Source organism: Lotus japonicus, chromosome 5, assembly GCF_012489685.1.
Source record: "Lotus japonicus ecotype B-129 chromosome 5, LjGifu_v1.2".
Classification (NCBI taxonomy): domain Eukaryota; kingdom Viridiplantae; phylum Streptophyta; class Magnoliopsida; order Fabales; family Fabaceae; genus Lotus; species Lotus japonicus.
Genome location: NC_080045.1, coordinates 43,812,430 through 43,836,610, shown reverse-complemented (window position 1 = coordinate 43,836,610; position 24,181 = coordinate 43,812,430). Strand labels below are relative to the sequence as shown.

The 24,181-nt window shown below is 35.0% G+C and overlaps 2 protein-coding genes across 3 annotated transcripts; one reads left to right on the top strand and one right to left on the bottom strand.

The window, feature by feature from the left end:
- The first annotated feature begins 2,718 nt into the window (after positions 1-2,718).
- LOC130718329 (sulfate transporter 3.1-like) lies at positions 2,719-10,310 on the top strand. Its single transcript, XM_057568908.1, has 12 exons — positions 2,719-3,329; positions 3,660-3,867; positions 6,024-6,195; positions 6,388-6,453; positions 6,739-6,852; positions 7,148-7,264; positions 7,391-7,517; positions 7,663-7,949; positions 8,057-8,247; positions 8,351-8,436; positions 9,685-9,761; positions 9,880-10,310. The coding sequence occupies exons 1-12, from the start codon at positions 2,993-2,995 to the stop codon at positions 10,060-10,062; spliced, it is 1,965 nt and encodes a 654-aa protein (XP_057424891.1). The 5' UTR covers positions 2,719-2,992; the 3' UTR covers positions 10,063-10,310.
- A 2,576-nt stretch (positions 10,311-12,886) lies between these two features.
- On the bottom strand, positions 12,887-21,847 carry LOC130717668 (protein NETWORKED 1D-like). Of its 2 annotated transcripts, none has more exons than XM_057567998.1 (5): positions 21,583-21,847; positions 21,062-21,133; positions 20,696-20,950; positions 14,826-19,522; positions 12,887-14,120 (listed from the first exon to the last, which is right to left on the bottom strand). In XM_057567998.1, exons 3-5 carry the CDS (start codon positions 20,796-20,798, stop codon positions 13,110-13,112), a joined length of 5,811 nt encoding a protein of 1,936 aa, XP_057423981.1. In that variant the 5' UTR covers positions 20,799-20,950; positions 21,062-21,133; positions 21,583-21,847; the 3' UTR covers positions 12,887-13,109. The 2 variants fall into 2 exon arrangements, with proteins under 2 accessions (XP_057423981.1, XP_057423982.1); XM_057567999.1 differs by having other exon boundaries at positions 21,062-21,129.
- Between the last annotated feature and the right edge of the window lie 2,334 nt (positions 21,848-24,181).

Here is a 24,181-nt window from a genome sequence, read left to right as displayed (position 1 = left end):
AACTACTAATTCACTATCTTGGTTGGAGACTTTATGTTGGGATGTGAGAGGGTAGAATGAGAAAACCAACTCTAATAATCCACTATCTTGGTTGGAGAGCTTTATGCTAACACGACACTTAAAAAGGAACGGAGGGAGTATTTAATTATTATTAATTAAGAATTATCCATAGCTTTTCTCCAAAAAAATTAAGGATTTTTAATTTTTGTCAAGACAATTCTAAGCATGATTGTGTGATAATTTTACGCTTTGTTTAGTAGAGAAGAAAGAGTAGAGAAGAGAAGTTGAGTAGAGAAAAATATGTGAGAAATATAGTAGATTTAGAGGTTGTTTGGTATGATAAAAATAGAAGACATATAGTGATGAGAAAATGTTACTTTTTGTGTTTAAAAATAATTATTTCTAATATAAAACAATTTCCCTAGCGGTCTGATTCAATTTCAGACCGCCAGTAAAAGATGAAAAATCAGAAGAAAAATGAAATAAAAAGCATGCAGGCACCAACCCATCTCTCTCCAATCTGGAGAGATAAAAAAGTGGAGGGACCCACCACTTTTTCTCTCCTCTATCTCTCTCATCCCACTCACCAAACACACATACTTCCTTCTTCCTCCCCTAACTCTCTATTCCCCATCTCTCTCTACCCAAACACCTCTCTACCAAACTAAGCATTAGGGTCAAATATGTTGCAGATACCTGACTTATATAGTCACATCCAATTAGGTTCTTAATTTTTTTTATGCGTTTTGGTCCTTATAATTTTTTTTTAATTCAAATAAGTCCAAATCAACATGTTATGTGCCATTCCACCTCACCCTCAGCTTCCCCTTCCCCCACTTCCCCCCTCTCCCTCAACCCCTTTCTCCCCACATAGAGCCCCACCCTAGCTTAAATTAATACAATCATATGTTTGGTGGAGAATGATCACAGTTGGGGTGGTAGTAGAGGCGACAGTGGTGATAGTTGTGGAGGTGGTGGGCTGTGGCGGTAAAATGGTGGTGGTTTGGTAGTGGCGATGGCGGTGGTGGAGGCAGTGATGAGAGTGATGGTCGCGGTGGCGGTAGAGAGTGTGGTGGTGGTGGTGGTGATTCTGTGGTGGTAGTGGTGGCGGTGGATGGTGGTAGTGGAGGTGCTGGTGGTTAGGCGGCATGGGTGGTGGTGGCGGTGTTAGAGGGTGGTGCTTGTGGTGGCTATATATGGCAGTAGATTACATATTTTCAAATAGCTTATACGTCACAATCTTATCATTTCTTATCTCAACCTCGATATGGTGGATTAAATAACCATTTTAATGTATAAGAGGAAATTGATGGATAAGTCGACACAATACAATGTTAGCACCAAATAATAAATAAACTCATAACATATTGTATAAACTTATACCTTCATGCATGAAACAACATACAAAACGATATATATGAATTTAACTTGTGTGTATTGTCAACGTAAAATTTCTTTATCTAATGGATGATCACCATATCGAAAAAAAAAACTTTTAATTTAATTTAAATAAATGCTTAATTGCATTTTTAATCCCCCAACTTTTCTCTTTCTGCGAAAACCGTCTCCCAACTAAGAAATTAGTAAAAAGCATCCTCGAAGTTACCATCCGTTAACACATTTGGTCCATTTAGTATTTTTCATCCAAAATCTAACGGTTTGAGGGACCAAAAGTGCAATTAAGGCACTTTCCTCACCACCGTGACCTGCACTTTTGGTCCCCCCATTTTCCATTTGGTCCACTTAATTGCATTTTTTATTCCTCAAACCGTTAGATTTTGGATGGAAAATACTAAAGGGACCAAATGTGTTAACATAGAGTAATTTTGGGATGTTTTTTACTAATTTCTTAGTTGGGGGACGATTTTCGCAGAAAGGATAAAATTAAGGACCAAAAGTGCAATTAAGCGAAGATTATATCTATTTTTAAATACGTGACATTAAATAATTAGATGTTTATGTAAAACTTCTTTAATAGATAGTGGCATAGCGCATCAAAATTGAACTCAACTGATGTTTTAAAAAATTTCACATCATTATATATCCAAAACAAAAATAATTATCACATGATCATCTAAATATATAACATAGTCATATCGTATAATAAGACTCATCACTTTACCATTTTAATAAAAAATTATTTGCACCCTTAATTCATATCAATAATTAAGATAAGAAGTAATATATATATATATATATATGTGTGTGTGTGTATGATAGTAACATCATAAAAGAAGAAAAGAAAATAAATAAAAAGGAAATCAAATATAAACTTGGTCTGAATGTATCAGAATTCTTGTCAATTTTTTTCATAGGGTGGGTGGGCTCATCCCTCTTGAGAAGTCCAGATTTCACAGATACTATACCTGTATACCATATATATATATATATATGTGTATGATAGTAACATCATAAAAGAAGAAAAGAAAATAAATAAAAAGGAAATCAAATATAAACTTGGTCTGAATGTATCAGAATTCTTGTCAATTTTTTTCGTAGGGTGGGTGGGCTCATCCCTCTTGAGAAGTCCAGATTTCACAGATACTATACCTGTATACCATAAGAGAATATAAATGGCATGTTTGGGCAGCCACCCCCACTGACCTTGTATGATTCAAGTGGGTCCTTACAACGCACTAAAAAAAACTACAAACCCCACCAATTACTATTCCCAATCGCACCTAATGCCATTATATAAAGCCACATGTATTACACCTACAGTATCTCACCACCATCCTCACATATATATGTGTCCTCTCCAGTCTCCATTCTCTCCTCAATAATCATATTACTCCTCTTCTTCCTCTATCTTATCCCCTTCTTCTCAATTCTCAATCATCACCATCCTCTTCATTATTATCAACTATCCTTAGTGACGGATCCAGAAACTATTAGCCGGTCGCTAAAACATTTTCATTAACCACTATATTAATTATCGTGTGCTTATATATATATAGTTGTGTGTTAGTAAGCTTGCTGAGGAGTGAAGATCATGGGTAACGTAGACTATGCGTACCCTTCCGCTGAGGAACGCGTGCACCACCGCGTGGAGGTTCCTCCTCCTCAGCCATTCTTCAAGTCTCTGAAGTACTCTCTGAAGGAGACATTCTTCCCTGATGACCCTCTAAGGAAGTTCAAGAACCAACCAACGTCAAAGAGATTATTGCTAGGAATTCAGTACTTCTTCCCCATCTTCGAATGGGGACCTCACTACACTTTTCAGTTCTTGAAATCTGACCTCATTGCAGGCATCACCATCGCTAGCTTGGCCATTCCACAAGGCATCAGTTATGCCAAGCTCGCCAACCTCCCTCCAATTCTTGGACTATGTGGGTACTTTAATTATATATAGATCATCAACCAAACACAAAATATTCTCGTATCACATGCTATATATTGTCACATAGAGTTTAGGAAATTGATTTCATGTTTTCTTTGTAAAGAGACTAACTTATATTAACTTTGAGAATGTCAATATATCTATATATCTACACACACATAGCACGCACGCAGCACACACATATTTATGTATATAAGCAGTGTCTCAATGTCCTACTTTTTGAAGATTAGCCGTATTAGGTGTCGTGTCGTATCGCAGTTTCGTGTCGGAGTCAGTGCTTCATAGCTAATTTCTAATAGGTTTTTTTTGTTTTTTTCAGATTCGAGTTTTATACCACCGTTGATTTATGCGATGATGGGTAGTTCAAGGGACTTGGCAGTGGGGACTGTGGCCGTTGGATCTCTTCTGTTGGGTTCCATGTTGGCGAATGTGGTGAATCCAAATGAGAAACCAAAGCTTTTCCTCCACCTAGCTTTCACAGCTACGTTCTTTGCTGGAGTCTTTCAGGCTGCATTGGGTCTATTTAGGTAACATCTCACTATCAATGTATCATATCCACCATGTTATATAATAAAATAGAGACCTCATTCTGATAAGAGAAGAATTCTAGCTAAAAACTCACTCTCAGAATCAGCAACGTCATCACTTTTTAATTATCTCAATTTTACAATTTTTTATTTCCACATTCTCTCTAGCAAAATGTTAAAGAAAATCTCTCAAATTCAAACAACATGATATTTTTTAAATTCAAGTTTCCTTGATTTTCTCCATCATAAACTCAGTTTTTTTATAGCAATTTTTTTAAACTAGAAATTTTTAATATTAGCCACATGATCTGAAATTACAAGTAGAACAATATTTTTATTTTAAAATATATAAATATTTTTATATTGTACTACCTCCGGTCCTATTTATAAGCATGAAAGAGAAGAAAAATCTTGGTCTTTTTTATAAGAACCAAATGAAAGTTTGAGCTATACTAATTATTTTTTTCCAATATGATGCCCTTATTAATTCTAACTTGTAAATATGTCTCATTAATTATTCTCTCTCTTTCCCACTTTCCAACACTAATAATAAAGGAAAATTTTGGAAGTTTATTTTAATTTAAGACAAATTTAATGCATTTTATCTAGTTTAACTACATTTCTTAAACTATGTGATTTTTTTTATTTATTATAAATAGGACCGGAGGTAGTATATAATGTATCTACAATTTGTTAAACTCTTTACTATTGTTTTCAAAAGACTTCTTAATATATGTAATTCTAAGAAATAATTTCATACTTTAAATATTTTTTAAGAAACCCGTGCATTGCACGTGCAACTTCCAGTATATATACTCTAAAGTCACTTTCTAATCTAGAAACTTTTCTTTACACTTTTGAAACTGAATATTTTATAGTGATCATAACTTTTTGAAGAAGTATATAAATTTTCTTGTGCATTTTTTCTCAATTTTATAAAATAATTAAAACACTAACATGTTAACAAAAAGAATAAATATTCACAAGTAAGAGATAAAAAGAAAAAAAAAAGAGAAATAAAAAATGTGATAGATGAAATATGAGAAAAATGAGTAAAGATGATATTAAAAAGAATATGAATACAAATTAGTCAAGACCCAAACAAAGAAGTGTACTCATTAATTAATAATACTATCTTTGTTCCTTATTACTCCATTTATATTTATACATAAGTATTTTTTTTGAAAGAATATTTATACAGAAGTCATTTTTAATTAATTCTCTAAAATAAAAATAAAAAGTAGCGTATTAATAAGTTTGTGAAAAAATTTTAGTATCAATAAAAAAATATTATCAATTTTCCTTAATTACCCTAATTTAAAAACTTACAAATTAATTAAACTCCTCTCTACTTTAGTTATCTGTTTATTTTCTCATGAAGTTATTTCTCGAAGTTTAGAACTTTTCAAAATTTCACTGTCTCTTCCATATTAAATATGAGGGTAAATTTGAAAAAAAGGTATTTAATACTTCATAGATATTAGAAAGTGACTTATATTTAAGAACAATATTTTTTTCACAAAAAGTGATTTATAATAAGGAATGAAGAGATAAACTATCTAGAAAAATAAGAAACATAGTACATATTAAGATATGAAATTAGTTTTGGTAACTTTCAAAAAAAAATATTCCTTAAAAAAACTTTCAGAAAAAATATTATTTGTTTTCCATTTTTATTATTTAAAATCTGTTTTATCTCTCTTCATTTATTATTCTCATAATGACATTATTTGGAAAAGCATTTATTAATATTATTTTATAACTCTCCGTGGATAGATAAATTGAATTTTCCCTTTAAATTAAAAGTTAATAAAAAAACGGAGATAGTAGTGTTTAACATAAAGAAAGAAAAAAATCCGGAGCAAGACAAAATCTACTGCAGTTCACTGTATTGGCTGAAGTTTTCTCTTCCGTTGGAGTTTTGTCTTGAAATGTTAAATCAAATATATTCTGGAATCTGCTTAAAGACGGATTGGTCTATCCATTGCTTTCGTGTATCACGGCTCAAGAATATAATATGACCTTGATAGCTGATATAAACAATTATTTAGACAACCCCTAATAGTTATCAACATATCAAATAAATACAGTTTCCTCAAATATTAATGTTATATTAGAACTATTAATTAATCATGGCCAACACATGATGAGTGCAGGTTAGGATTTATTGTGGATTTTCTGTCACATTCAACCATAGTTGGATTCATGGGAGGAGCAGCCACAGTGGTTTGTCTGCAGCAGCTAAAATCGATTCTAGGCCTTGAGCATTTCACTCACGGGGCTGATATAGTATCAGTGATGCGTTCTGTTTTTACCCAAACTCATGAGGTACAAGTTGAAATATTTTTATGTAATGAAATACAATCTATTTAAATAGAGCTAGCCTTGTCATCTTCACCTTCTAGCTAGCTAGCTCCAAAATTATAGCTTTAACTAATTATTTGATTCATGTGTAATGTTTTCATACTTACTTTTTGACTCAGCATAACTTAGTTTTCTTATTTAATTTACTTATTGCAGTGGAGGTGGGAAAGTGCTGTGTTGGGCTTTTGCTTCATTTTCTTCCTCCTTGTCACAAGATACTTTGTAAGTAATACCTAATCCATATTTATGTGCATAAAATATGACATTAATTTTAAAATCTAATATAACCATTTACATTCTATATTTCTTATAGTGTATGCTTTACTCTATTTTCCAAGCAACAATGTTAATTAGGCAAAGAAAAATAAGCCAAATGATAATTCAAACCAAAATCATTTACATTCTACATATGTACACACCTGATATTCATTACTCACTAGGTTTGGTTAAGTTTCCTTAGTCAGCTAAAAATTGACTGTAATTGTGGTTTGTGACATTAACATGCAGAGCAAAAAACAACCAAAGTTCTTTTGGGTGTCAGCAATGGCGCCATTGACGTCTGTTATCTTAGGAAGTGTGCTTGTGTATTTCACTCACGCTGAGAACCATGGCGTTCAAGTGGTGAGTATTTCAAGTGATAAGTTTAACAATAAAGTTTAATTTGAGGTGAAACACATTTCAAAGCACAATAATTCCATGAGATACACTACTTTCAAAAATGATTATGAAGTTTTACACTATGGAACCAAATACGCTATAACTGTTATGGGTTAATCTATTTACCGGATTTTGTAGTTGAAAACAAGTTTTACACTAGTGATTTGTTTATTTTTAAGATCTTGTTTTCTATAATTAAAAGGATAATGATCCTGTCATGACTCTTTATTGATGTGTGTTAATTTGTGAATACATTCAGATAGGAAATTTGAAGAAGGGGCTAAATCCACCATCTCTCACAGATTTGGTATTTGTGTCTCCTTATCTGAGCACTACTATCAAAACTGGCATTGTAGTTGGCATTATAGCACTTGCGGTAAGTGGCTTTTTTAGTTTTTAGTCTAATGATACGGTTATGTTTTTCTTCCTTTGACAATGATTTAGACAATGTAGCTTTGAATAACATCAATAGTGTTAACTAAAAATTGATGGTAAATTTCAGGAAGGGATAGCAGTGGGAAAAAGCTTTGCGATGTTTAAAAATTATCAAGTTGATGGCAATAAAGAAATGATAGCTATTGGGACCATGAACATAGTTGGTTCATTCACCTCTTGCTATCTCACAACAGGTAAATGTTTCATTAACTATTAGTAGAAATATCTAAATTCTATAGAGCCCTTTTCTTGTTTTCCCCTGATTCAATACAATATATATAACTTACTATTTTACAATAACTACTGTCACATGTGGCATAACAATTTTCATTGTTTCAGGGCCATTTTCACGTTCAGCAGTGAACTATAATGCTGGATGCAAAACTGCTACATCCAACATTGTAATGTCAATTGCAGTCATGTTGACATTGTTATTCCTGACACCCTTGTTCTATTACACTCCTCTGGTGGTGCTATCAGCTATAATCGTGTCTGCAATGCTTGGCCTCATTGATTATCAAGCTGCAATCCATCTATGGAAGATTGACAAATTTGATTTTGTTGTTTGTATGAGTGCATATATTGCTGTGGTCTTTGCTAGTGTTGAGATTGGCTTAGTTATAGCTGTATGTATCAGTATAACCTCCGTGAACTTCCACTTTTTATGTCACTCACTTTTGAGTCTATTAGAAAGGTTTCTGAAACTAATATGTGCTTTCATGTGTATATTCAGGTTGCACTATCTGTAATTCGGCTACTTTTGTTTGTTGCAAGGCCAAAGACATTTGTTTTGGGCAACATTCCAAATTCTATGATATACAGAAATGTCGAGCAATATCCAAATGCAAAACATGTACCTGGAATCCTAATTTTAGAGATTGATGCACCAATTTACTTTGCCAATGCAAGCTACTTAAGAGAAAGGTAAGCTACTTGAAAATTTAGAGCTTTTGATCTCTTGCATGGAAAATCTCTGGTTTGCAAAAGAAATGGACACTTGATAGAAACCTTTTTTTACTACTCATAGGATCACAAGGTGGATTGATGAAGAGGAAGATAAAATTAAAGCTACAGGGGAGACAAGTTTGCAGTATGTTATAATGGATATGAGTGGTAAGTAATTAATTAGCCTATGAAATATGGTTATTAATAGGCTTAATTCCATTTTGGGCCCCTGATCTTTTAAAAATGAGCGATCGGGGCCCCCGTGTTTAAACGTAGCGGTCAGGCTCCCTGATGTCTCTAAAACGTGCGATCCAAGCCCTTCCGTCTGTTTCCGTTAGTTGACTAAACAGAGCTTCATTTCTCATTCTTCTACTCAATAACAACAATTAAACACAAATCTAATTACTCTTCTTCTTTTTTTTCATTATCTCATCTTCTCCCACCATACAAAATCAACAAAACCCATGGAAGAAGATGCATGATTGTCTCTATTCCAAAAAATTACCCAAATCCAGAAATTATCGAAATGCTTAAACTTCAAATCAAAATCAATTTTCCTACAAAATCAATTTCTGGGCTTCCTACAAATTACCCACCACCTGCTTTTCGTTCTTCTTCTCCCTCTCTCATCCGCACCTTCCATCAAAATCAATTTCTGGGCTTCCTACAAAATCTTCTTCTTTTTCTTCAGATCCGCACCACCACACCACACCTTTTCCACCATACCATCACTTTTCCTTTCACCTCCCACAACCTGAGCTCGTTGCTGCCACCGCGCCATCTCCACCGCTTTCCTTCCCTTCGTTCTATGTTGAACCCCTCTCTTCAGCTTCCTTTAGCTTCTCCTCAACAAACCCACCCCCACCCACCTGCAACCGCCACCCAACCAACCAGAGGAGAGAGCGAGATCGAGAGAGAGAGAGAGGGCGAGATCCAGAGGAGAGCTCGAGATCCAGAGCGAGATCGAGAGAGAGAGAGAGAGAGAGAACGAGTCTGAGAGATTTGGGGTTGTGGGGTGAGGTGAGGTTGAGGGAGCCATGGAAGCCATGGAAGGAGGAAGGAGGAAGATGAAAGAAGAAGAAGCGTGAAAGAGGGAGAGAGAGGGTCGAGTATGAGAGAGAGGACTGAGTCTTTTTCATTTTTATTATTATTAACTTTCAATATTTTATTTTTTTTATTAGAAATTAAATAAATGTCACGTCAGCATTCCGTTTGGTCAACAGACGGAACCTAACGGAAGGACGTTAATCGCACGTTTTAGAAACGTCAGGGACCTTGACCACACGTTTTATACACGGGGGGTGCAGATTGCACATTTATGAAACATCAGGGGCCCAAAGTGGAATTAAGCCTTATTAATAAATTATGGTTAGTAGAATTTCTAGTACATAACTTGCAATGTAATTTTATTGGCAGCTGTCGGGAACATCGATACAAGTGGAATTAGCATGCTTGAAGAGGTCAAGAAGATGGTAGACAGAAGAGGGCTACAAGTAATTGTTTCTCTATTTCTATCTGCTAAATCATGAACTATGATTTTCATTAATCATGTTAAATTTTAAGTAGCATGCTTCTTTTCTTTTTTTAAACCATTCATTCTTGTGCGTGCAGCTTGTTTTGGTCAATCCTGGATGTGAGGTGATGAAGAAACTAAGCAAGTCCAACTTCCAAAAGGATATGGGGAAATGGATCTATTTGACAGTTGAAGAAGCTGTTGCAGCATGCAACTTTATTCTCCATGAGAGCAAGATGAATCCTAAGAAAAATGAATCTGAGAGTTGGGACAATGTGTGAGCCATATATCAAAGCATATTTTAGAGAAAGCTTAATTGTTTTCATTTTTTCTCAGCTATATCACCATTAGAATATGTGGCATGAGAGTTTGTGAATCATGCCAATGAATCATCACCAACATGGGGTTCTTCTAATTTCTCCACTTTGTATCCTAAGTTGGAAGAAATCTCCTGCAAAGGTTGTTGAACCATTATGTATCATGCTTGATAATCTATTCAAATGTAAAGTTTTCTATGATAATTGAAATAGTCCATAGGATACGTCCTAGAAAACCTTAAAGTGGACCAAGTCTAAATCATTATTGGAGATAAGGAAACAGCTGAATGCTATTTGATTAAAAACAGGTTGCATGAACAATAAAAATCCGTTGAAAATACGACTACAAAGATAAAATATGAATGTATCATCTCATTCATGTTGATTAAAATTAAAAGTAAACTCATTATCTATCCATAAGTTTGCATCCTCAACTAATGTTTTGATCCTTTTCTGTTTTTTTTTCCTCAGGACCCAAGCTCAATAGGGTAAGTGGCCCTTGATTTCGCTCAATTCTGACTTAAAACTCGTAACCACCCTGAACAGACCTTCAAATTTGGTTATTGGAATTTTTCGGTACATAACTTGCAATGTAGTTTTATTGGTAGCTGTTGAGACCATCGCTACAAGTGGAATAACCTTGCTAAAAAAGGTCAAGAAGATAGAAATTCTTGTTCTCTTCATGAAAAATGATTTTCAGAGTGCCCATTGTATAAAGTTTATGGTGGATAGATGCCTTTTTCCAGGAGGAAAAAATATCCACAATGGTAAATAACTAGCCCTATTCGGGGTGGTTTTTGGTTTTATGTTTTGAAAAATTTAAAAACCAAAATTAGTTTTCAATTTTATAAATTCAGTTTTTGCTTATTATTTTAAAGATCTTGTTGTCAACTTTATAAACCCATAATAGTTAGAACAATTATTAACTCTATGAATTCACGACAATGGATGGTAACAACGACATGATAATGGAGGGTGAGGTAGCAGTGGTGATAGAGTTTCGATGTTACCTAACAGCGAGACATTGGTGGTTGTAGTGGTGAAGGGTGGTGGTGGCAACAAAATCGGATTCAAGACTGATTCTAGAGTCATAGACATCTGCAAAGGCATCAAGCCAGTCTGTCCCTTCGGTCTCCTTTAGCTCTGGTGGGCGTGGTTCTGTAGTTCTTCTGTTCTGGCCTTCCTTCATGTCGTAGCCTTAGCTTATCGACGGGTGGTGGAGGTGGCCAGGGTCGTGTACAGACAATACGGGGCCTTAAGCGAAAATGTTAAATGAGTCTTTTTAAATTTTTTTTTTTAAAACTTAACATAAAATATTAATTTTTATACTAAACTTCTAGTTTTTTTAACTGCAAAATCATTTATCAGAGTTTTATAATTAAGTAACTCTAACATTTCACTTTCAATAGATAAAATGACTAACTGATTCAATCTATCTTTCTATAGATATCCTTTTTTAGTTGGCTAATATTTAGGAAATATATAATTCTGATTTTTTTTTATACTTTGATTGTTTAAAATTTAGGCTTAATTGCACTTTTGGTCCCCCACTTATACCAATCGTGCGATTTTGGTCCTTAACAAAAACAATTAGCACTTTTCATCCTCCACGTTTACTGCCGTTTGCACTTTTGGTTTTCCATCCAATTCCGTTTAAGATTTAACAGTTTCTGGATTTTCCAGAAATATTTATCCACTTCTTCAAACATTCTTCCATAGCTATTATCTTCATCATGTGCTTCATCTTCAAAACTGAAAAATCCAGAACCACCCCCTTTCAACCTCAACAATTCCACCTTCATCTTCATTATCAAAACAAAAAATAAAGGGAAAGAAAGACCAAAATCCAAAAAACTCTAACCCAAAAATCACTTGAAAGATCCATATCGTTTCTTACGCTCTCACGTTTAATTTAATTTTAAAAAGAAAGATAGTGCCCACTGTGTGTGAAGGGAAAAGCTCATATTCTTGAAAAACTAACACACCATCATTATCTTATTCTTTTCTCCACTCTATCTGGAACCCCTCCCTCACTTTCTTACCCAAAAGTTGCTCGCCACTCATTTTATGCCTCTAAATCCCAATTAATCTGAATTGAACCCAGCATCCATCAACTTGAGGTGGTAGTGCAGGTGGTGGTGCCAACGCCTGGTGTATTGCAAACACCGATGGAGGGGGTAGTGACGTTAGAGGTAGTTGGGGTGGCGATGAAGGTGTGGTGGTGGAGGGGGTGTTACCTGCTGGTCGTGATGATGATGGTGGTGACAGTGATGTGGTAGTTGTGGTGGTGGCGATTGTGGTGGATGCAATGGAGTCGGCAGTGATGGTGGAGATGGGAGTGGTGGGAGGCTAGTGGTGGTAGTGGCAGAGGTAGTGGTAATGGCGACGGTGGAGTAGTGGTGGCGCAGGTGATTGTGGTGAAGGGTGGTGGATGCGGTGGTGGAAGTGGTAGTGACGGTGAAGGATGGTGGTGGCACGGATGGAGGATGCATATGGAGGTAGTTATGGTGGAGATTGTGGCGGCGGCGGCGGTGGTGAATGTGGTGGTGGTGGTGATGGCAGTGGGTGGTGTAGTGATAAAGTTACATGTTATTGAAACTAAAAACCATAATCACAAAGCCATATTTGTGATTTTGAAACACAGTAAAAATTAGTTTTAAAATTTAGTAAAAACTCAATCCTTTTTTGCTGATCACGTTTTGTTTTCAAATTCGCATTAGAAAACTAAAAACTGAAAACTGACGACCACCCGAACTGAGCCTAAACATGTAGCCAAAACATGAATCACTCATCTAAACCAGCATGATAAAAGAAGGTATTATTCATATCAAATAAAAAAAATGGCGAATTTCCATCCTACTATCCTAGCCTCTTCTTGCGAGTACATGAGGCATAGCATGTACAGCAGGATCAAAACATGTATGGTCTTGAAGCATCTATATAACAAGGAAAATTTACAAACAAGAAAGCTAATGAATCACTGTCTCTTTTACTTTAAACTATGGTAACAATCAATCTCCCTTGGTGGGAGGTTTGACGCATGCACAAAAAGATGCTCTTTTCTTCTTTTGGTTGTTAGTTCTCCCATAGAGATAATCCCTCAAAAGTACTCTTGGACTTCGATCACTCACTCTAGTTTTCTCCTTGCTTGCTTTTCCATCATCCAGCTTCAGAAGCAGAAACTGCAGCCTTTGCACCTCCAACTGAAGTTGACCTATTTTTTCTGCTCCGGTCCGCGCCTGTTCCGAAGCTCTCCTTCTGCTGATACTTCCATTCTCATCAGAAGACAATGCACCCTCTTCTACATTCTTCATCAGCTCGCGGTTCGCGTCGAACAGCTTTGTGGTTGTCTCCTGAGCAGCTTCAAGCTGCCCTTTCACCGTATCATACTCGACGCCTTTTCCTTTTGTGCTCTTCTCAGAAAACTCCACCTTCTTCATCAAATCCTGAATCGTTATTTGAAGATTTGTTAACTTCTGTGCATCAGAATCGAGTCTCTTGAAAATCTTGCTCTTGTTGCCTTCTTCGCGTGGCTGCGTCAATCTTCTTGAGATCTCTAATTTGTCCACACTCAACTCCTTTTCCACTAAGGACTCTGCTGAAGGATGTTTACTTCTAGGTTCCTTGGTTGCCATCTTTTGTGTAACTTGCAGGTCAACACTGCCATCTTTGTGAGGTGTTTCCCACAACTCCAGCATCTTCTGATCATCAGAATCAAGAGTTTCTCTCCTATATGATGAACATTCAGATATTTGATCAAGCATGATATCTTTTGGCAGCTCTTCAATCTCTGATACAGGAACATCCAACCTTGATTTCCCCATCTTGTTTGACTCTTGAATCTCTCTCATCTCATCCTTCGATTTGAAACTTGCATTTAACTGCTTAACTGACACTGCAATTGCATTGATCCTTCTCTGCATGTCTTGGAAGTCAGGGACTGCATCCCGTGCCTTAACAGTCTGATCATCCCCTGTTTGTTTACCATTCTCAGTGTATTCATCATTCACCAAAATTTCAACCTGGAAATGGTGATTATTAACTGAATCAGATTATATCAATAAAAAAATGCAATCTTACTTGGTTACTGGTTGAAAAGAGAAACTTATTTTCACTTTAATTAAAAATCATCAAGCAACAACCTGGCATTACCATACAAAGTAGCAGCGGCCTACATGAAACGCTAAAAATTAGTTTATTGAATAACTAAATTATGGAGGAAAAACTGGTTTACTTCAATTAAATAGATTTGGAAAAATGATCTTTCTCAGAAAATTCAGAGCCACTAATATAATGCACAATCTGTCAAAAATCCAAATACTCAGAATGTTGTTATAATCAATAAAGAAAAATCACTTTTATCCAATCAAAGTATACTATTATTTAGTTGAAAAATGTAAAGTATTTTACAAGGGCGGGGAAAATAAACAAATTGCAAAACCAGACACCAGTGCACCATTATAGGTGCAGAACTGCTGATCTTCCAACTTTGTCACCCCTATTTCATGGGATAAAGGTTGTTTTTAAGTCACCAGTATATCTATCAGAAAAAGACATAATATAACAGGGGTTGCCATAGGCATTTAGTTAAACAGTCCAAGACAGAACAATTATGGGGATCTATCCCACAATCCAAACATGTCAAACGTCTGCCTAGACAGCAATCATAACTGGACAGAAACAACAACAGTCACAACCAAATACTATAGTATATAAAATATAAATACCTTTGGTTCTTCACAGTCACGAGGTTTTGCATGTTCGACAGTCTGCATTTCCAGAGATGTTATACAATCATTCAAGGCACTTACAGCGGGGAAATAAGCAGCTAATTGATCACACAGTCTTCCATTTTGATCTTCCAATTTGCTAACTCTGTCTTTCAGCTGTTCACTTTCCATGTCTTTGGAGTAGTTGTTGCGTTCAAGATTCTCACAAGCATCAGCTAGCTCACAGACCTTTCGCTCAAATAATGTTTCGTTGACAGCAGAAATTTGCAGTTCGGCATAGAGTGCTGAAGCCTGAGTTTCCCATTGTTCAATCTCACTCATTACCTTATCCACTTCATCGCTTAGATTCTTTTCCCTCAGTTTAGTTTCTCCAAGTTCTTGATGTAGGTGCTTCATTTCAGCTTCCAACTTCTTATTCACTTCAGAAAGGCATCCAAGCTCCTCATTTTGACGATCCTTGTCTGAGGACAATTTGAAAATTTGATTAGCCTGTTCCTCATGTATGCCCATGGCCTCATCATACTTTATCTTCAGATCTTCCACAATCCTTTGCAATTCTGTTTTCTCAGTGTGTAAAGTACGAAACATCTCAGCTGCTTCCAAAAGCTCATTTTTCTTCTGACACAACATTTCCCTTTCATTCCTAACCCTGTCTTTCAGCTGTTCACTTTCCATGTCTTTGGAGTAGTTGTTGCGTTCAAGATTCTCACATGCATCAGCTAGCTCACAGACCTTCCCCTCAAATAATGTTTCGTTGACAGCAGAAATTTGCAGTTCGGCATAGAGTTCTGAAGCCTGAGTTTCCCATTGTTCAATCTCACTCATTCCCTTATGCACTTCATCGCTTAGATTTATTTCCCTCAGTTTAGTTTCTCCAAGTTCTTGATGTAGGTGCTTCATTTCAGCTTCCAACTTCTTATTCACTTCAGAAAGGCATCCAAGCTCCTCATTTTGACGATCCTTGTCTGAGGACAATTTGAAAATTTGATTAGCCTGTTCATCAAGTATGACCATGGCCTCATCATACTTTATCTTCATATCTTCCACAATCCTTTGCAATTCTGTTTTGTCAGTGTGTAAAGTATGAAACATCTCAGCTGCTTCCATAAGCTCATTTTTCTTCTGACACAACATTTCCCTTTCATTCCTAACCTCACAGCTCAACAGATCATTGACAGATTTGACTAAATTTAATTCAACATGCGACTTTATATATGACTCTTTAAGATGTGAATTTTCCCTCTCTGAATTTTCCAAGTTGCGCACCATTGTCTTTAATCTCTCCTCAAGGTTATTATTTACTGAACAAAGTTTACCAAGATCTTCACCTCGCTCTTTAAGTTCCAGGAGTTTTTCAAAGATAATATTCTGGTAAATCAGAGAAATATTAGATTGAGCTATTGTCTCGTGGATCACAGCACAAATTTCTTTTTCCAAGCTATTCTTCTCTTCACCCAGATCTAGAAATCTACTCATCAAGGACTTCTTCTCATCAAGCACAATGCTCCTTTCTTCCTGTAAGTTGTTGTGACTCTTTTCCATGTCAGATAGCTGTTCGCGTAGATTGTCTATTTCAATCGTCATTACTTCTGCTCTCTCTTCTCCTTTTCTTACTGTCAACTCCAACTCCTGATTCTTCTCCAATATCTTTTGGACCTCTACTTGCAATGCCAAGAATTGCATAGACTGTATCCTGAACTCCTCATCAAGGGCACCTTTTTCTGTCACAAGATTCTCCACCTTTAGTTTCAACTGCCCAAGGTATGTGATCAGAACTGAATTCTCAATGGCCATATGCTGGCTTTCGTTGAAAATTTTGTCAAAAGACTTCTGTCTCTCCTGGAGTTTTCCTTGTATACGATTCAGAAGAATCTGGTCTTCGTCAAGCATATCTTCAAAGAAATGCTCACCGTCAATGTCAATAGTCTTCAGCACCTGAAGCAGACCAATCTTTAGTATTCTAATTTTCTCAGACAAAGAATTCACATCAACCTGCTTTTGAAGATTTCCAGTCTCCAGTTTCGATATCATTCTGTCGGACATTTTGGATGCCTCCAAAAGTCTCTGACACTCAACTAGAAGAGAAAAGTTCTTTTTCTCCAAATCATGGATACACTTCTGCAGGATGAAAATTTCAATTTGAGCATGCATAGCTCGGTCTAGTTCCTCCTCGTATTCTATTCTCTGGCAATTTGCTTCTTCTTGTAGAATACAAATTTCTGATCCTTTCTTTGCCAGTTCATCTTCATTCAATTTCAAAACCCTGCAATGCTCTTCCCTTTGGGAATATAAGGAAACCAGTAGCTCTTCTACCTTTTTAAGAGACGACTCCCTTTCTCCTTTTAGTTCCAAATGCTGTAGTTCCAATTCACTGTGTTGTTTCTCGAGACTTGTCAGCATTTGATGAGTGGAGTTCAACTGTGAAACTAAGGTTTCTTTCTCTGAAAAGATGCAGGACTTATCATGGTCAAGTAACTGGCATTGTTCTTCTAAGGTCTTGGACTTTGCCCTTAATCCTTCAAGCTCAGCATTCACATCAAATAGTGAATTTTCGAGAAGCTTGTTCTTTTCTGAGAGCTTCTCCAGATTTTCAGTTGTGTCTTGTAACTGAGAAAACAAGGAGGCTTTCTCAGCAGCAAGAGTTGATTTCTCCACAAGCAAGGATTGACATGTTTCTTCCAAGACATTCACCTTTCCTCTTACACTGTCCAGTTCAGCATTCATGTCTGAAAGGGAATTCTCCAAAACAGTATTTTTCTCCAAAAGTTTCCCCATGGCTTCCAGTTTTACCAGAAGAGCTTCTTTCTCATCTTTTTCAGCCTCACACGTCTCCCTCAGGTTCGAGTTCTCGTCTTGCAATTTTTTTACAGATGAGCCAAAGCACTGAGGGTCTAAGTCAGTTGACATGACCTCCCCCATCACAGCTTCATGTTTTTTATTGAGATCATTTAGCTCCTCTTTAAGACAGTAAATTTCTTGCTGAAGAGCGTTTCTTTCATCTAGTCGCAGCTCAACCTCCTGTTCAAGTTTCTCAATTGTCTTCTTCAAATTCGATATCTCATCCTGCAAATTTTCTATAGACAAAGATGAAGAAATTTTGAGCTCATTCAAAATTTTGTTTTCTTCATGGACCCTGCATACTTCATCCTCTAAAGCCTTCTTATGTGATTCCACACTCCCCAGTATTTCCTCTTTACCGTGAAGATCAGCAGCGAGAGATCTAAGGTCAGCCTGAGATTGAGAATGCAATTGCTGAAGTGTTTGGAAAGCAGTTTCAGCCTCAATGAAACGTGATCTCTCCTCTTGTATACAACTCCAAAGTCTACCCAATTCCTTCTGCTTCTCATTAAGTTCTTCAGTTTGAAACCCTATCCTTTGTGCCAAAGATTGTAATTCAGATTGCAGGGTGTGATTTGATGTTTCCAAAACAAGACACTTCTGTTCAGAACTATGTAACTTTTCAACCTCATCATCTATCTTGGAATTAAGCCTGCGCACCTCCTCTTCAGCACAAGAGAGTTTATGCTCCAAACTGGAAATGATCTCTAACGATTGCTCATAGCGGAGAGCAGCATCTTCCTTCTCTTCATTAAGTTTAGCAACTTCCAATTTCATAGCCTCAATTTCATTCTCAGCTATCTTAGCTTGCTCATTAATCCTTCTAGAATTCTCCTCAGCTTCTTTTAATCTCTCCTCCAGTTTTGATAATGTCTCCAAGCACTGTTTATATTTTACAAGGGCATCTTCCTTCTCAGCTTCTGCCCTAGCAAGATCCTGCTTTAAGGACTCGGCTTCAGTTTCAGCTCTACTAGCTCGTTCATTAAGTTCTCCTGTGTCCTTCTGAGAAGAAGAAATATTTTTCTCCAGATTAGATATTTTCTCTAAGCATCCCTCGTACTGAAGAAGACTAGCCTCCCTTTCAGCCTCGAATTTGTTCAGGGATTCCTTTAAGGTTTGAACTTCAGCTTCCGCTTTACTTGCTCGTTCATCAAGTCTTTGAGAATTCTCTTGTGCACTGGACACTTCTGACTCAAGATTAGACAATCTCTCCAGACTCTGCTGATACTGAAGCAAGCCAGCTTCCTTTTCACTTTCTAACTTGGCGAGGGCTTTCTTTAAGGCCGAAATTTCTGCCTCCGCTTTTGTCACGCGTTCAGACTCAGACAAGACTTGAGCCCTATTGCCATGGCTGAGATTGTTTAGCTCACAGCTCTCCTCCTGTGTCTCGATAAAATTGAGCCCCCTTCTAGCATGCCCTTCTGCAAACTTTGCATGTTCTCCAGGGATGAGGAGATCATTGAGCTGTCTTAAGCCAGTTTTGTTCAAAGCAGAATTAGATTCTTCACTTAAATCTCCATTTTTTTTGACAGCATCCTTTTGCGATTCATCTGGGTCAAGAAATGCACGTGAAGGGTGGCGCGAATCTGGAGTACTTGGCTCGGCTGCAGGCATATCATCTGTCAGCATCATAGGGAGTTGATTAGGAAATGCTTCAGACATTGTCCGATGGGCATGGCGGATCACTCCAGTTGCATGATCATATCTCTCAGCCAATGCTCGGTATGCCCGGTAGAACTCTTCAACCATTTTCATAAGCTCTGGGCGTTTTTTGTAATACATTTCTGCTCTCCTGGCAAAGGAATCTGCATCTTCTTCAATAAGCTTAATCATTTGCTTCACCTTGACATCCATATCTGCAAAACAGGATGTATCATTGTGATAAGTTCAAATGTGTTTATAAACTGAGAGAACTGAAAGGATGATAACTAAGAAAATTAAATATTGTCACCTGTTTCTGGGTGATTAAGTAAATATATAATACAATTGAAATGAATATGGAATAAAATCAATAAATAAAGGTTAACATATATACAGGCCAACATGCAAAGTTCACATAACATAACATGTACCTAGAGGAAATATAAATTAACAAAATAAATAGCATCACCTCATAAAAGAGGTTTGAAGGATATATAAATTAACAAGAGATGGTTCATAAAGATATATAAATACACACTAGCAGTTTTGAAAAATGCTTCCATAAAAATACATATATCGCCATTATATATTCTCAACTTGAGTGCATCATATGGCTGCCAGTCATTCTAAGTAAAAACTGAAAACAGGTTTAAACCAGATTATATCATTAAGCCAGACATTGATGAATCTTTAAGACAAGTTATTATAGTAAAAGCAAGTTGAAAGTGATTGTCATAAAAGTGTTTGGATCAGCATTGTCACAATTGATTTTGGACAAAATTGATTATAGTAAAAGTGAGTTGAAAGTGGAGTGATTTATGAAAAAAGTGATTTCTTTACGGTAACATTGTGAAATCCAGTTGTAAAATCTCACAATTGATTATGTTTAACGCAGAAACTATTATCTCTAACTGCCAAAATTGATTTTGAGACTGAAATCAATTCTATAAAATGACGCTCAAACATCTATGGGTGGGTTTTGGTTGGCGTCTGTGAATGGAACACGTGTTATTTAAGAATCCTCCCACTAGTAGATTCTCAAAAAAAACGCGCGTCAAATGCATTGCGGCGCGGTAACAGACAGACACATATTATCATCCAAAATGCGTCAAAAGCATTATGACGCGGAAAAAACGGGGACACATATAAATCCAAAATTGATTTTACTATCAGAATTGATGCCGAGGTTCCGCAGCAGGGGACTAAACATACACATAGTGTTTACATGTCAAACATTTTGAGATCAGAAACATTTATTTCCCCTGCATAAAGAAAACAATAAATGGGGCAATTCGATCTCCAACCATGAAACTGACCATCATGAACAATAACTATGTTAACATGTAAAACAGAATTACTACCAAACCCAGAAAGATAAAAGGCATTACCTGTCAGATTTTCTTGGAGCCATTTTGAGTTCTTAGGGCTTATGTGGCTGTCCCACCACCATGAATACATTCTCCTAGAACCTGAATGAGGAAGACTCGCCATCACTCCCGCTAAAGACACCAGCACTTTATGTTCTGAATTATGATGTTGTAGGACCTTAATCCCAGAAAGATTGGAAGAAGCAAAACCTCCACACAAATGTGTTTGACTACAAAGTCAACCAAGTCAAAGCCGTTTCTGCTCTTGTGTATTCACTATTCATTGGAACAAACAAAAAGAAAGGAAAACAGACTTTCAGTTTCAGATAAATCAAAGTCATGCCTTTTCTTTCTTCTCAAAATGATCTGAAACAGCAGAAAACATACCTGATGAGTTGGACCTCAAAATCCAAAACTGAATGAACAAATATCTGATATGCTGGAATGAGTACAAACTACCTGATCAAATTCCAATTGAAAACAACAGAAGATGACAAAACAAAACATATCAGAATTTGACAATTAAAACAACAAAAAATTATTAAAAATAGTCCAATTAAAACAACAGAGAATCAAAACTAGATCAAATTTATCAGAATTTTCCAAATCAAAAGAACAGAGATTTGTTTTCAAGCATCAGAAGATCACAAATCAACAATCTGTTATAAAATTTTAAAAGAACAACTATGATGAATGATGATCATGATCATGCATAAGATGCCAACCATACATGATCAATCAAACCCAAATCACTAAACATGAATTTAAACAAAACTGAAGATCATTATTCAGCATAAAAGGAGAGAATTGAATTGAACTAAATTGAGAACAAGTGTGGAAGTTACAGTTTGAGGCATAGTAGAGGGATCAACACAAAAAAACAATGATTCAGATATCATGTTACTCACCAAAAATGAAAGTAAAGATCAAGACTTTGACCAATTGGGTTTTGATTTCAACGGCGGCGATGAACAAATTCAGCTGATTTTTTCATTTTTTTCATTTTATATTTGTAAAATTGCAAGTTTTGTTGTGTATCAACCCATGTTGGTTAGATCTCCGTGCTTGACGCAGAAACACAGTACACAATGGTGTCTGTCTGTGTTTATGTTTATGTTGTGTGTGTGATTTCTTTGCCTTTTAGTTTTCTCTGTGTGGGTTGGTGGTGAATGGTCCTCACCAGTGAAAGAGACAAACGCCAGTGATGATGGGAAGATAGATAAAAGTAAAACAGTGGGTGGAGAAAATAAAATAAAATTGTAAATTAATCTGAAATATATGTATATATATATTTTAAGGTAATCCGAAATATATTGAACTTTATTCAAATATCAAATTTTAATGTTTATTAGTCATTAGAAATTAAATGCAGCTATTTTCATTCGATTTTATTGAAGATTGACAAGAATATAAATATGGAATTTTTTGTACAGCAAATATGGAAAATACGTATTAGAAATATTGAAATATTAATAATTATTTTTTTATGCATTGAATTATTTTTATATTAGAAATGATTTAAAAATTATTTTTTCCAAACATATTAAACAAATAAAATGAATTGAGCCAGTAAATATTAAATAGTAATAAGGGAGGGTACTTTGCATCATGTTTGAACTTATCTTTAAATAACATTATCAACATTATTTTTTTTAATGGACTGTTGATTTTTCTAACGTTTTAGGTGGCTTTTTTATTTTGTCTTTATTAGGTAATTGCAATAAAACTATAATTTTCAATTATGCGATGACTGGGAGTTTCTTAACTTATTGTACGAGAAAAGGAGAAAATCTTTTGAATATTGTTCTTTTGAGACTTGATCATCAATCCTTTTTCTTCATGATCTGGTCTAAGAGATTTACTTTTTCTTAAGCAGATCGATTGAGATTTTAATTTCAAAGAATCCTTAAAATTGAAGAGAAAAATTAACTTAATTCCGTCCAATATTAGATTAGACCGAAAATATCCGCGTAAAAATATTTCTCTATTAAGTTATAGTAAATCAATTTTGAATATGATACGACTCAACATTATTTGTTGCCTTAATTTGACTTTCTGGTAATTAAGCACCTCAGGTGGGGTGACTTTTTTTTGGAATAAATTTGAACTTTGAATCAGGTTTTTTTTTTTTTTAAGTGAATCAGGAATCTGTTGATTTTTAATGTTGTAGAATATAGCATTTTGTTTTGAAATTAATTTTTACTAATATTGATCCTGCGTCATGCACAGATAAAATAATTAGTACTTTAACGGCATACATTAGACTTTTTCATATTTCCCCTCTTATTTTTCTTTCTTAAATTTCTTAAATCTGTATATCACATATTTAAGTTTTTTATTTTCTAATCTTAGTTACAAATAATAGTACTTCCTATACTTTTTCCCACTGAATTTTTTCAAAAAAGTTTTAATGAGGCTCATTCTCAAAGATCATGTTTGGCCATAGTGCGGGTCTTGAGTATGTAATGGTTTGGTGTATTTCTTATTTGGTGTGCTCTTTGGAAGCATCTTAATAATATTCAATTTCATTTTCAAAAACAAAAAATTTATTTTTTCTAATTTGTTATGCTTTAATTTGAATCAATATACAAAAACCATTTTAATCTTTCAGATGTGTATACGAAAACAAAAAATACAAAACATTTGAGTTAATTTCTAAATCAATAATTTAAAATTATTTGATATCAATTTTTTTTGACGTCATATTTGATATCATTTTGAACGTAAGATATTTACATTTAATTTTTTTTATTATATAAAAAATAACTATAATCATAAAAAAGACTTTGTCAGCATACATCTTAATGGTAGAAAAGTCACAATTAAACTTTTTTAATTATTCTAATATCATTAAAAACCATTAAATGTCAAATTAAAATACAGTAGTTATTTCGAAAAAAGTCACAATTGACTTTTGTTAATTACTTTAATATCATTAATAACTATTAAATGCAAAATTAATACATTAATTATTTTTTTAAAATATGGAATCATTTAATATTTAAATTACTAAAAAATCAGAAAATATAAATATGACATCATCTACGTACTAATTATAGTATGAGATAGGAAACTTATAATGAAAGACATAGAATAAGGGTATAACACTTGTCGGAGTTGTCACTTTTTGGTTTACGAAATAATATATAATATATGATAGAATAAGATAGGATTCATTGAAAGTGTAAAAGAAAAATTAACAAAAAAAGGTGTAAAAAGTTTTACACATATTCAATCACATATTCAATTTCATATTTTAAATATTATTAAATTTAAATTAATTTTGAGCTAGCAAAATGAAGGGAATGCATATAAATTAATCTCATTTGTTTTTTTCAATAATTTTTAAATCTAAAGCTTAAAGTTTTATGGGGAAAATCCAAGCATATATTTTATTAGTTTACCAAAATAGCTGTGTCTTATATATGTATGTCAAATAACCACTTAATCTCAAAAGGTTAAGCTGTTGGGTAAGAGCCACTTTAATGGTTTTATATTATATTCTAA